Source organism: Convolutriloba macropyga, chromosome 12, assembly GCF_964194025.1.
Source record: "Convolutriloba macropyga chromosome 12, txConMacr16.3, whole genome shotgun sequence".
NCBI classification, from domain to species: domain Eukaryota; kingdom Metazoa; phylum Xenacoelomorpha; order Acoela; family Convolutidae; genus Convolutriloba; species Convolutriloba macropyga.
This window is the reverse complement of record NC_134479.1, coordinates 8,906,413-8,920,144: the sequence shown is the minus strand read 5'-3', so window position 1 is coordinate 8,920,144 and position 13,732 is coordinate 8,906,413. Positions and strand designations below refer to the sequence as shown.

Here is a 13,732-nt window from a genome sequence, read left to right as displayed (position 1 = left end):
AAGTGTAGGTTCAACTCGTCCTCAGAGAAAACAAAACCAACCTTTCACATACCTTCTTGGTTGGTTTTGAGTTTCAATTAGAGAATTTCTGTATGTATCGTGTGATTGCAGGTTACAAAATGATCAGATACTTGATTAAGTCTTCGCTCGACAACATTTCACCAGTTACAATGATTATACTTAATTCAGTGAGATTTTTCTGTTCGAATTGATCATGGTTTTCTTACTAGACTGCAGAAAATAGAAAAGACTAGAACATACCTGACTGGTAAGAAGCTTCTTACTAATGCATTAGAAATATCATGAAACGGCCTCTAAATGGCCAGTTTGTGGTTTCCGTGATTAAAAACAAAACCATTGCAAAAACTCAAGCCATTTTGATTGACTTTTGATGCTATACATTTTCTCCTGACACAGTTCTGTTATCCTCAAAACGCAAGTTTTAATGAAGATATCACCACTAAACAACTCCTTAAGAATTTTTGTTTATATTAATGAAATCATTTTCTTCAAACTTTTCATTGGAAAATTAAGAATAATTTGATTAGAAACACAATCTCCAGTGTTGTACTAGGTTATTTAGATACCTGCCTTTTTCACATTTAATTTTTTTCTGTGAATCGTAAAAATTTGAATGAAAGGATTGAGGAAAAGTATATTCCGACTTTTTTGTAACCAATATGATCTCCATGTTTTATGGAATACCAAAAAATGAAGTCACCCTTAGAAAAAAGACTTAGTTGGAACTGATCGTTTTAAGAACCCAGTGACTGCAGTTGAACAACATAAGGGGGTTTTCGTTATATCATGCTAAGTTATACCTCTTTTTTAGGAATCATAACAAACATGCTAAGATCGTATATGGTTTGTTAGTGAATAAACATATTATAAAAAAACTAGCACGGATATGGATATTCTAAAAATTTGTTCTGCTTAAAAACAGACATCTTTTTCAATTATTAGCAGTAACTTGTAGAAAGTTACTGCTAATATTTGAAAGCAAGTAACTGAAAATTATTGAAAAAAATTGATTATTTATCAGCACAAAACAATTTAGATTTTCTATGCTCCTGCTCGTTTTTTTTATAGTATGTTTATATTTACTAACAAACCATTTATGATCTTAGCATGTTTGTTTTCAATTATTAGCAGTAACTTGTGGAAAGTCTGCTTGCACAAAACTTCATTATAGACTGCATAACGTAGTGAAGTATTTTGTCAAATTTGTTGTCTCAGAGAAGCAAAGAATTTTTTTAAAAAAATTAATTGGCTGAGAAAAACGCATCCCCGTTGGTCTACATTAGATTATACCGAGCTAATCAAATTAGCTGCTACATTAGCTTCCCTTGTTTGGTCAAAACTATCCCCCAATGGCCAGCAACTCTGGTTAAAGAGTAAATTTTTGTAAAAATTTGTACGTAAATTTGCAGTGAAATGCGATGAATGCGGTGAAATTATGTAAGTTCACCGCTAGACTAGGCGGTGATCTTAAAAAAAAATTCACCAAAATTCACCGCTAAAATATGTAATTTCACCGTCCTTACAAGGGTCCGAACATCGCACCTCCTGCATGTCATCCACTTCTTCTTCCACTGCGCAATCTCTCACTTAAATCTATTATTTTTTGTTTGAATATAAATCGAATTCACTCTACTTTCTGCAAAACATGCGCGGTGAATTTTTGTAAGATTTGCATTTTTTAGCGGTGAAATTACATATTTTAGCGTTGAAATGTGGTGAATTTTTGTAAGTTCACCGCTTACTCTAGTGGTGAAATTACATAAATTCACCGCTTAGAAAAAAGTGTCAAAAAGATGTAAGATTAAGGGGTAGTTTTAGTGGGAAGGCAAATCTAACAATTCCTCCCACACTCACGATTAATTTCACCGCATTCTTTGCTGATCTCAAACATCTTTAACAATTTTTTCTATGCGGTGAATTTATGTAAGTTCACCACTATGTTGAGTGGCGAATTTATGTAATTTCACCGCATTCACCGCTTATCTTACATAATTTGGACACCTTTTTCGAAGCGGTGAAGTTATGTAATTTCACCGCTAAATTCAGCGGTGAAATTATGTAATTTCAGCGCTACCAGGCGATAAAGTTTTTTTTCACCGCATTCACCGCCTGATTTATGTAATTTTACCGCATTCACCTCTTATCTTACAAAAGTTTTCGCATTAACCGCTTATCTTACATAATTTTGCGTTGAATGGCGGTGACACCTCGACCCGGGTTTTCGGGAGCGCTACTTAGCTTTCGATTGACAATGCACTAGCGGGACAAACTATTTGAAATCAATATAAACTTAAAAACATGCGTTATGTAAACAAAATGAATTAAAAAACACCTCTTTCCCTGATTCTACAACGGTTAAATTAATGTAATTGGTAAATTCTACGATGTAGTATACATAGATGGGGTCCTCCTTAGTACAGCCCTCCATTATTCTATTTGTTTTGTTTTCAATGGCGGGGCCACTACATATACGACCACTAAGTACGAGGGGAGGTGGGGGGGGGGGGGGTACTATAATCGGAGACCCTATAAATTGTTGCTGGAGTTATGAGACAAGCAATGGCATTTCATTTCATAGAAACATAGTTGCAACTGTAATAACGTCTATAGGTTACCGCTAATATCTTTTATTGTTTCTTTTACCCAATCAATGTAGGCAGATAAACGTGTGAAAATAGCAGCTGGAGCTGGGCAATAACTTCTGGCATAACTGGTCAGGCCATACACACAAATTGGTTCCCCAGTCTCGTAGCTTAAAGGATACAGCGGACCACCTGAATCTCCGTGACAAGTTGCTTGTCCAAACCCGTCCGGGTAGTCTCCGGCGCATATTTGGATGTCTGGATTGTAATTGTAGTAGCACTTGGTTCGGTTTCTTTGTTAGGGTCTGTTTCCTCGATGGAACATAACCAATAGATTTTTTTTGGTCAATTGGATGGCGAACAAAAACGACGATACCGAGAAAAAAATCGTAGGAAATTTTTCTCGTATTTGTCCAGAAAAAACCGACAATACCGACGATTTACTATGTTTAAAAACCGAACCTTTCTCAACTAGGGTGCCAAAGAAAACTAATAAGTTGTTCAGACAGTCAATGAAAACTGAAATTTTTTCAAAGTAATGAAACTGTTCAGATGATCTCATAGTTGCGCTCCCGTACTTAACGCCAAGTCAATATCAGTACTGAGCAAGTCTAATTCCAAGTCTACGTATCAGTACTGATTCAGAGCTACGATCATAACACCTTTAAGACTTGTCAGACTTGGCAAGTCTTAATCCAAGTCTTGGCAGGCAAAAAATTGCCGAAAAAACGAAAACAGACCCCTTGACTCAATCAGTTTGAACTCCTGTAGAACTGACGCTTCCTTGTAACCCTTCATCTTCCCCATTCCACAGGTCCTCAATGTTAATTTTTTGTAGTAACTCACAGTGCACATAGGTATTACTCGATCCTGAGAAACCTCTTTGGTCAGTAGGACGACAGCAATGTCATTCTGGAAAGTTTCAAAGTTGTAGTCTGGATGTCGTCTTCCGAATGCGGTTGTTTTTAGTTCAATGTCTGGTGGATCTTTTGTGAAATCGCCAACAATAACGTCCCTTCTTTTTGCAACTGTTGGCAACAAAATATGTTATTAATAAAAAAATATGTTTTTTAAGCAATAAAGCAATCAATTAAAAAAAAATTCTTTACAAATTCCTTGCCGAAAATGATGGAGTACAAATTTAAAAGATAACACTTTTTGGTTTTGGCCGCAGGTTGAGCACCACAGCAGTGAATCAAAAATTTTTTTAGGTGTTAACACAATTTTCATGTACTGTAACATACTACAAAAAGAAACTGTTATGCTCGCACATAGAGCAGCAATTCATTTGCTCAGAACGATCTGGGAAAGTGTTTGTGAAAGTGGATAAATTTACTAATGGTTTTCCAAAATTCAAATTTGCTTTCAAAACTATTATAAGTATTCTGCATCATCAAGGCAAAAAACTCACTTCCTAATTTAAATAAAAAAATATTTGGATTACTTTCAAATTGCAGCTTTGAACAGTTTTGTTTCCAGACATTCTGCACTTTTAACAGATGTTACGTAAAAAATTTTTTGCGTTTGTAATTGTTAGTGTTTGTAGTTGAAATGGGGCATTTTTGTGATATCTAGTGGATGAGATAACGTCTCATAAGGTGTGCCATAGTGGTGTTTTAAACTTTCGCAAAGGCTTGAATTTTTTTTTGCTAGAAAAAAACTAAAAACTATATTCACAATCCGATTTACACTAACGCAAGCCGCAGTTCAGTCTAGTAGACAGAATGGCAAAAAATGACATGTCCTGCAATGGAATAGCAATAATAGTTATTCAGTATGCAAGGAAAGAACATAGAAAAGTTGCAGCTATTCGTTTGTCTTCACTTTAGACTACCGCCCATACCAGATGGACTAGAATGTCACAAATTCCACAAAATGGCTTATTTTGTGGAATGTGCTGTCAGAATTTGTCATCGTAACCAAAATTTTGTGTTTTGTGGAGACAAGAATTTAAGATTAATGAAAATGGCGACCATATTTGTCATCATATTCCACAGTTAAGAGTGTGAGTATGTTTTTAGTTAATTAAGTTTATCTAGTTGGTATTGAATTGACCAAGGAGTTTGGCTGTTTGACTGATCCATCTTCTATGATAATTGTAATTGCGGTCAGCACATGCTAATTGAATTTCGAATTAGGAGAAAAATTGTCTTAACAATAGCTGTGGGAAACTCTAAAAAAATAAATACACGAAAGATCTTTAACATAATACAAACAATCTATTTGGCCTTTTCCTTTCCCTGAAATTTTATTCAACGCTTTAATGTAATTGAGGAACAATTGAATGGTTTTTTATTGAAGTTATTGCTAGAAGAATGTAAATGGTAACTAAAATGATAAATAAATGATGTCTAAATAGTAAAAGATAGTAGTATAAAATAGAAAATGATCTTCCCTATATTAATAAAAATTGTGATAATCAATACCCTTTCACTTCAAGTGCTAACTGATATGAAAGATATGTACGTTTGATAGTATGATATATATGAAACAGCAGTAACTAAGTCTAAAACTTAGTTATTGCTGTTTCGTTTCTAAAACGAAAGTTCTTTTCTAAAACTTGGTGATACTTGGTGCACTACTTCACAGTTTTTTCATTGCAGAACAAGAAAGTTAAATCAATGCAGAGTTAAATTTTCCTTAAGATCCTGAGGAATACTACAAAGGCACACCATTGAACAGTACATCGATAAGAAAATAAGGTTTTTGTTGGTATTTGAACTTTATCAGCTGAATTAGAAATAATAAGTAATCACTATTCATACAGAAGTAATTTTCGGACGTTAAAAAAAGAAAAATACCGATAATTCTTCACAAATAAGGTTTTTTCAGAAAAAAATCACTGTTCAGGTCTCATAAAGAGAATTTGTTTGGAAAATTAATACTTACTGATCACTTCTCATATAGAGGAGTTTTCCGAAATTGAAAAAGCAATTACTCTTTCTTTACAAAAGAAAAAAAATGTTTTTTTTTTCAGGTTTTTTCTACTATAATTATAATTAGGTTTTTTCCCGTCTGTTTGAAAGTTTTTTAAATTTAATTTCAGTTGTATTGGAACTAGAAGTTATATTGTAGAATTTTTTAAATTATTTGCACATATTTGTTTTCATGGACAAAATTATTTATTAAATAATCAAATTGAAAATGTGCAAATTTTTATTTCCTTACGTAGTTTGTATAATTATGAACTTTTAGCTTGAAAAACCCAGCATTATTGGCTCAAACGTTTTTTTGCTTTCCAAGCGTTTTAGAAGTTGGATTAGTCGCTACTCAAACGAACAATAAATAGTTGCTTCTTTGTGATTTCTATGAGACGTAGCGTGTGCAAATTATATGCCGCAGAGTGTTGACTAATTTTCAAGTGCGGAGTCTGAGGGACAAAATTTGTCGCCAATTTCCACAAAAAAATCAATTTGGCCATTTTGCAGAATTGGGTAACCACTAACCATAAAGAGAAGCAATCTGAAAACAGTTTTATCTTAACCATATTTCACATTTTCAGCCAATTTTACATGTTTTAAGATAATTTTTGCGAAAAACGATGGATTAAATGGACCGGATGGATCGTCCCAATTAGGCATGGGCTCTAGTCTAATGCATACTATACATTTCTCTATTTTTTGATTTTCTTAAAATTTCCATCAAAATAATGCAACATGTGTCTACTTTATGTTTTTAATTGTTGTGTCTGCAAGGTATTTATTGGAGAGTTCAGTTGGTGAACTGCATAGACGAACTGCTCTTTTCGATTTAACAACCTCTCTCCCCACCACAAAAATAACGTAAACCTAAATCTTCTCTATTAATGGCCCAGTAAGCTGGCGGGAAGGGTCTTGAAAAGAGACCTGAAAAATGTGGCTATTAAATAGATATCATGAATTATTTGTTTGGTTAATGCATGTTCATTTGCTGTAGAATTTTTTTTGACGTAATTTATTATCTTCTTTTGAAGACTGTCTTAATTTTTAATTTCATCAAACCAAATAATACAATAATCGATTTCAACTTATCTTTAGTCTCGTGTTCACTGCCTCTTTTACTAACAGTCTTAAAACGCGCGCAAAAAATTTGGTAAATGAAGTCGAAATTGTAATTCCACAATTAAATCTGCTTAGGTGAGTTTCAGGCATCGATGTTTTGTAATTATTTTATCAAAAGAAGTAGAGTATCTCTTTTCACAGTCATCATCTGCCATCCTTATCAAACTGAGCAAAATTTTTGAGTACAAACGACACGGTTGTTTATTAGACTGATTATTTTACAGATATCCTTTCTCGTTTTTTTCTTAAAGATTAAAAGTTTTTATTATAACGCGAAAAACTGAGTAGAATCTTTTGCATCCAACATTTTGCTGTTTATTTTGAACTCAATTAATTTTCGGCTTTTAGCATTGAAGGCTGTCACTTGAGTGGGTACAATGAAGTAGGAATGCCATCTGTTAAATATTTGTTTTTTTAACAGTACTGAAAGAAATTAGTGAGTCCATGTCCTGATTTATGTGCGTTAATTTCCAGACTTTCAAGCGCTCATGTCCAGATTTTCGTGCGCTCATGCTTTAATTTCAGTGCGTTTTTGGATGTTGTGAGAGTATGTAAACTTGAACGCACGATACACACGTCGCGCGTTTATCTTCGGTCTGAACATGCTTGATTCCGTCTGGTACTTTAACCTGGGTTGTCTATAATTCTGTTTCAAGTTAGTGGTTGATCGGAAAATCACGCACTCCTATTCTTTTTTTTTAATTTTTTTTTGCTCTCCGTTTTAATAAATTGAAATTACGAAAACTCAACATTTTTTTTAAAAAAATACAAAACAAAACGGAATATGATGAAGAGGCGTTCCAGAAAACCGCACCAAGATGTTTTCAACTTTCATAGACTACATGTCTGTTAGTTTTGTTGTAAGATACATCATAGCAATAACTGGCGATATTTCAACATTCGTTTGATTTGGTTCTTCATGAGTTGAACAAGACGACTTGTTCATAGCACATATTGTTCTAACAGTTATCTCCCCGTGTCGCCACTTCTTAATAATCATACTAAGATCATATATGATACCATACAAATCATAGACTATATCTTAGTATGATCTTAATAAGATTTCCATTTTTTCATATATGACTTTCTATGATTTTTAAGAAATCATTAATGATCTTTGTATTAAAACCCAGAAACCATAAACAATGGCGTTCGCTGAAACATCGAACAAGCATATATGATTTTTCTATGAGTATTAAGAAATAATATATGGTCTTAGTATGATTTTTAAGAAATCAAATATGATCTTAGTATGATTTTTAAGAAATATGATGAATCTGTCCAGGTTTTTTCGTGATACCTCTTACTATCTCGAACTTCAAGAAAAACTGTCCGCACTTTAGGCGAGTTTTCCTTTGCAGCCCAAGAAAAAAACAGAGGCTCTGATAGCTAAAAAGACACAAACAGGTTCCGGATAAGCCAGAACCTAAAAAAAAACAAAATGTAGCACCATAACAACAAAATGTAGCACCATAACATATAAAGGCAAGGAAGACAAACAACATAATGGGAAAATCCCTATAAGGGCACAGGGAAAGGGTACCTAAGAAAAAACCGATTTTTTTCCTATTTGAAAAATCATTTTTTCTGACAGAAAATTAAAAAAAAAACAAAAAAATGCAGCCATGAGCTACAAATCGAACAACAGTTTTACTGGATGTAAGATTCATACTGCATGAGACACGGAAAGTAGTCTATAGATGAACAGAAAAAACGTTAAGTTTTCATACGGAAATTTGCAATTTTCGAAAACAACAAATTTTTTTAAAAAGTATTTTTTTATCAGACCAAGGAGTTGTCCAAATCAAACGAAACTTGGCACGTGGCATACCCAGTGTATGTAGCTTGTAATAGGAAAGACTTTTGTGCAATGGCTTTGGATTTTTGAGAGATTTTTTTCAATAGCTTTGAATTTTCGAGAATAACAAATTTTGAAAATATTTTTTATCTGACCAAGGAAATAAGTTTTCTTTATCAGACCAAGGAGTTGTCCAAATCAAACCAAATTTTTCACAGAGTATAACCTGTATTTGTAGAGTGGGTTAGGAATGAATTTTTTTCCACAGCTTGCCTAGGAATTTTACCACAGCAATGGTACGAAGTGTTGCTGTGCCAGTTTTTTTTAGGATAAGTTTATTTTTCTTATGATCTTAGTATGAATGTCAAGAATTCATACAAGTCATATATGACTTTGTATGACTACTAAGAATCATATATGACTTTGTTTGATTGTTAAGAAACAATTATGATGAGCAACACGGGTCGAAATAGAACGTTATGTGCTATGAACGTTTGTGCCCCCAGAACTTTATGCGTCCCCAGTTGCAGAGAACGTGCCATTACATAGTAAATCGTTATGTAAAAGTATGGCACGTGCGTCTGAGGGGTGCAAATAGTATGTGCCCAATAAGCTGGGGGGGGGGGCACAAACGGAAAAATCTAAATTTTCTTTGTCTCCAGAGGGTGGAAGCTCTTTAACTGTTAGTTTCGCTGAGCCCAAGCTGAAACAAATTTTGCAGCAACCCTGATTACGATTTTCTTAAATATGAAAACAAACAGAACCCTCATTTTGAAATAATTCAAAGGGATATTAAACCACATGCGTTTTGTTTTCTACTGCAAAATAAACCAGATCGTCGGAATATTGAAACTGAACAATATCATTTAGCCAGAAATAAACAAAGAACGGTTTCGTAAACAAACAAGGACCGTGATTTTCGGCAAGAAAGTGAAGCGTTGAATTTACAAGCATCAGCATGAAATTATTAATTATCTGTCATCAAAATCTTATCTTAATGGGAATATACCCAACTGATGAAATCCTTAATCGTAAGATAGACCCATGGTCCAGATGCAAATTTTTGTCAACAAAGTTTTCAGTTGGTTGTCGAGTTTTGCTATTTTTGGTATCAGTTCATTCCGACAGTTTGCAAATTTAAAACAATTTGAACTAAACAAAAAGGGTTTCTATAAAAACATTCAAGTGATAAATTCAAGAGATTGAATGAATGAATGTTTTAAGTATTTTTGGTAATAAAAAACTGTTGTTTTTTTTAATTCACGCAGGTGGGTTATGAATTTTGATGATTCAGTCAGTTTTGAGCCAACTAGAAAAGTACAATTTAAAGTCAAATATGCACAGATTTCGAAGATGGTTGGCTGGATTTACAAACATAACCTTCTTCTTTGCTGTTTATATTGTTACAATTTACCACTATAGTTATCAATAAGGCTAATCATAGTCCTAAAACTCTGATTCAACTGTTTCTCTGATATTTTGTTCAAATTTTGAAAAAAAACTGTTTTCTACTTCTGTTTTCTATCAACTAAGAAACCAAGACTAAATCAATTGGACCGTTACTCAAACGAATAGCATTGGAAAGCGCAAGTTTTGAAACTAATTTGAACCTCAACTAAGGAGGTTGAAAAAGAATGTTTTTTGTTGTTTCCTCAAATTGTTACCATTTCGTGTTATTGTTTTCTTGAATCTATCTTAAATAATCAATTCTTGCTTTGTTTGTCACTTTGAGCTGTAATGTGTTTTGGGGTTAGAGTGAGGTAGAAATACAATGTTACAATGTATACAACCAATTAGCGCAAACAATTCGAAAAAAAAATTATTTAATATTTTTTCGAAACAGTTTCCTGATATCAATTTCTTAACTTGAATTTTTTCAAAAAAATGATCCATTCAAATTTATTCAGTCTCTGTCTCGAAAGAAATGGGTGTTCGATAGAAAGCACCAAAAACCATCAACCAAATATCGCATTATAAAGAAAAACCGTTTTTCTTCATTCTCACCGCATTGTTATTCCATTCTTCTCGTCTAAAATGCACGACATTTACTCAGTTCTGTGAAAATTCAATCAGATCATTCTTTGGATCTTCTCCGTTTGTGCCCCCCGCTTAGTTGGTGCCTAGTATTTGCAACCCCAGACGCACGTATCAGATATTTATATAACGTGCTCTGTAACTGCTCTGTATCTGGGGGGTACTGGGGGGGGGGGGCACGAACGGAAAATATCCTTTTTTTTGCAAAGGAAGGTTAGATGTAGGTAAAGGATACATCCTATGTCTCCTCTGAAATTTTTTGAAAATTTTTGTTAATGAGTTCATTAAAATACTTTGATAATTTTTTCATAACTCAAAAATTACAAAAATGTTCCCCTGCTTTGGTAAATAAATCAAATAGTTCATGGGAATCGGACACTAGAAATGAAGCGAAGTAATTTCTTCCATAAGAAAGCGAAACCATGACGTTGACCACGTCGTTATGAACAACTCAGTTACAAAGGGCGTGTCAATACATTGTAAATCATTATTTTTTCTTTAAACAAGTAAATTGAAAATATAAGCAAGGGGATAAATATTACAACTTAAAAATTTTATATACAAAGTTAGTACAAAGTTAGTGGATCTGTTATTTTCAGGTAAAAATAAATTATTGAAGCCACAAAAAAAGGAGCGTGATCCAATAACGTGGACTTGACGTGGAAGTTTGTTCAATGTCTGGATGCTTCTTTTTTGTATTGAGTGACTGCTTGACCTTAGGTAAATTATTTATTCAGTTCGGTTGTTTTCTCTAACTAAGACATTACAACTTGGATAGAAAACTCTCAGTGTCGTCTGATCTCAATAATGAGTTATCTTTCCTAAGTTTTTGAACCACTCATCTGGCTTATTAAAACTATTAAAACTTTTGCGGGCAAAATATCAGACTTTACTAAGAAATCTCTAGATCTCTCAATTTTTTTGTCATATAGCGAACTTTATTTCTTTAATTGATTTGTCGATTGATTTGCAGCCTTGCAGAGAAATTCAAGTTCTGAATCGTGCTTTCAGAGGTAAATGATACCGTATAAGTCATATGGATTTTATCGCTGTGGCCATTTTTGATAGGACATTGTTGAGTTGCACATGAAAGTTTTATTTAGAATCAATCAATATACCACAGTCTCTGCGATGACTTTTTGGCTCAATTTTTTGTCCCGAAAAACTATTTGAATCAAATTTTTCATTTACTTTCGAGACGCAAAGAAGTTCAGTTTTACCGATATTCATGGTTAATTTGTTTTGATAACTATCTGTGTTCTCCAGTATTTCATAAACACATTTATCCAGTTTGGAGACATTTTCTCTGCTAAAATGGAAACTTGTGTCGTTAGCTAATTGAGTTTTGTCGAAGTTTCCTGGTACTTTTTCTCGAAAATCCTTAATGTAGAGAAGAAAAACTAGTGGCCCTAAAAGAGTTCCATTTGGAACACCATGATTTGTTTCCAACCATTCTTAGTAAACATCTTTTGTCTTAACACACTGCTGTCTGCTCTACAAAATACGGTAAATACATCCACAAAACGCTCTGAAATACCGTACGCTTCAATTTTTTGAGAAAAACTTCGCGCGATATTGAAATAAATGCTTTAGCTAGATCAATAAAAACATCAACTGAAATTCTTAAGTTATCGTAGTTTTCTTGCAATGCTTCGATCAAGTTTAAAACAACATCTGTAGAAGACTCATGTTTTCTACAGTGTACTGTTCAAAACTTTTACTTTTTTATAAATGCGTTAACATGATTGAGAAGTATACGCTTAAAGAGTTTTGCAAACATTGGAGTAATTGAGATCGGCTGAAGTTCTCACATATTTTACATCCCCTTTTTTGTAGACCGGACTAATGAAAGCAAGTTCTAAATTTTCTGGGAAAATTTTTTCACTAATGCATGCGTTAAAAACAAACTGCAAATGGGTTCCGATTGCAAATTTTACTGCCTTGATTGCCCAAGCATTGAAAATGCCTGGACCCGGAGACTTCCCAAGTATGTAAAAATATGGCACGTGCAATATGTACACATTATTTATTGGATCTATACTCTTCTGCAACCCCCCACCCAGCTTAATGGGCTTATATTTTTTCAAGCCACCAGGTGCACAAGCTTTTTGTAAATAGTACGTGCAATAGAACAACATTCAATTAGTACTGGGGGCGTGAAAATACGGGGGGGGGGGCAAAACAGAATAGATAATTTTTTGTTTTTTGCGGCACAAACGGAAAAGAGGACAATACTTTAGCAAAAAATTAAGCGCATATTTCGTGTTGTAATGTATCCACTGTCCCGCAGGTGGTAATGGACACAGAGTCTGCGTGTTCAGGGCTTTTTGCATTAATATATGGTCTAATCCACTGAGGGATAAAAGCAATGACGTCAGGTCCACTCACCATATTTGCGATCGTACAAACAATGAGCAGCTGTGAGTACAAACTGCTTGTGAATAATGACAGCTCCACATTTCCATGATAGGGGTTTCCTTTCTCTGTCGCTAACCTTAAATCGGATCTATTATGTCCCCCCCCCCCCCCCCAGCGTTTTCTATGACCCCCAGTTACAAATTGTGTTGTTATATGTTACAATGTAAAAACTTTTACTATATAAAAAATGCACGTGCGCCTGAGGGTCATAAAACATATTCCCACTAAGCTCGGGGTCGCTCGGGGGGGGGGGGGGGCAGAGTAGATCCCTTAAATCCTGTCATAAATATTCGGGCATAAAAGCGACGATCGGGTGAATTAAAACCACCCCAGATAGCTCTTTTTGTTGACGAGTTGTTTTTTGTGTAAACATTTTGCACCAAAAGAACAGTAAAGCCCACAAACAAGGGCAACGTGGTTATGATTGCATTCATAGTCTCTTCGTTATTTCTTTCGACAATTTTTTTGTGAATAATAATGGAAAAACAAAAATTTACTCGTCAAGAGATAAATCAATAAATGAGAACGTACATGCGAAAACGAATCACGTGCAGCGTTAAACTGGATTTAGGTGCCATTATCAATTCAGACCAGTTCGAAAATATCCCCGTTCTTCTCATCCTGATAGACAATAAATCTCCAAATTGAAATTAGTTTTAGGTTCTTTCCCATTATAGCCGTTCCCACCGAAACTATAGCTCCCCCATCATGGTATATGCACCATGATTGGGGGACTATAAGTTATCTGACCACTAATGAGGGGGAGGAGGAGGTGGTGGATGGCTAGAGGAAAGGCCCTGTTTTTACAACTTTGTAATGTAATGAATAATTTTGGATTA

The 13,732-nt window shown here is 34.2% G+C and overlaps 1 protein-coding gene across 1 annotated transcript; it reads right to left on the bottom strand.

Moving 5' to 3' along the window:
* Positions 1–2,756: 2,756 nt before the first annotated feature.
* On the bottom strand, positions 2,757–13,418 carry LOC142350750 (kallikrein-4-like). The gene is made up of 4 exons (XM_075402704.1): positions 13,171–13,418; positions 12,864–12,977; positions 3,344–3,631; positions 2,757–2,896 (listed from the first exon to the last, which is right to left on the bottom strand). Exons 1-4 carry the CDS (start codon positions 13,325–13,327, stop codon positions 2,775–2,777), a joined length of 681 nt encoding a protein of 226 aa, XP_075258819.1. The 5' UTR covers positions 13,328–13,418; the 3' UTR covers positions 2,757–2,774.
* Between the last annotated feature and the right edge of the window lie 314 nt (positions 13,419–13,732).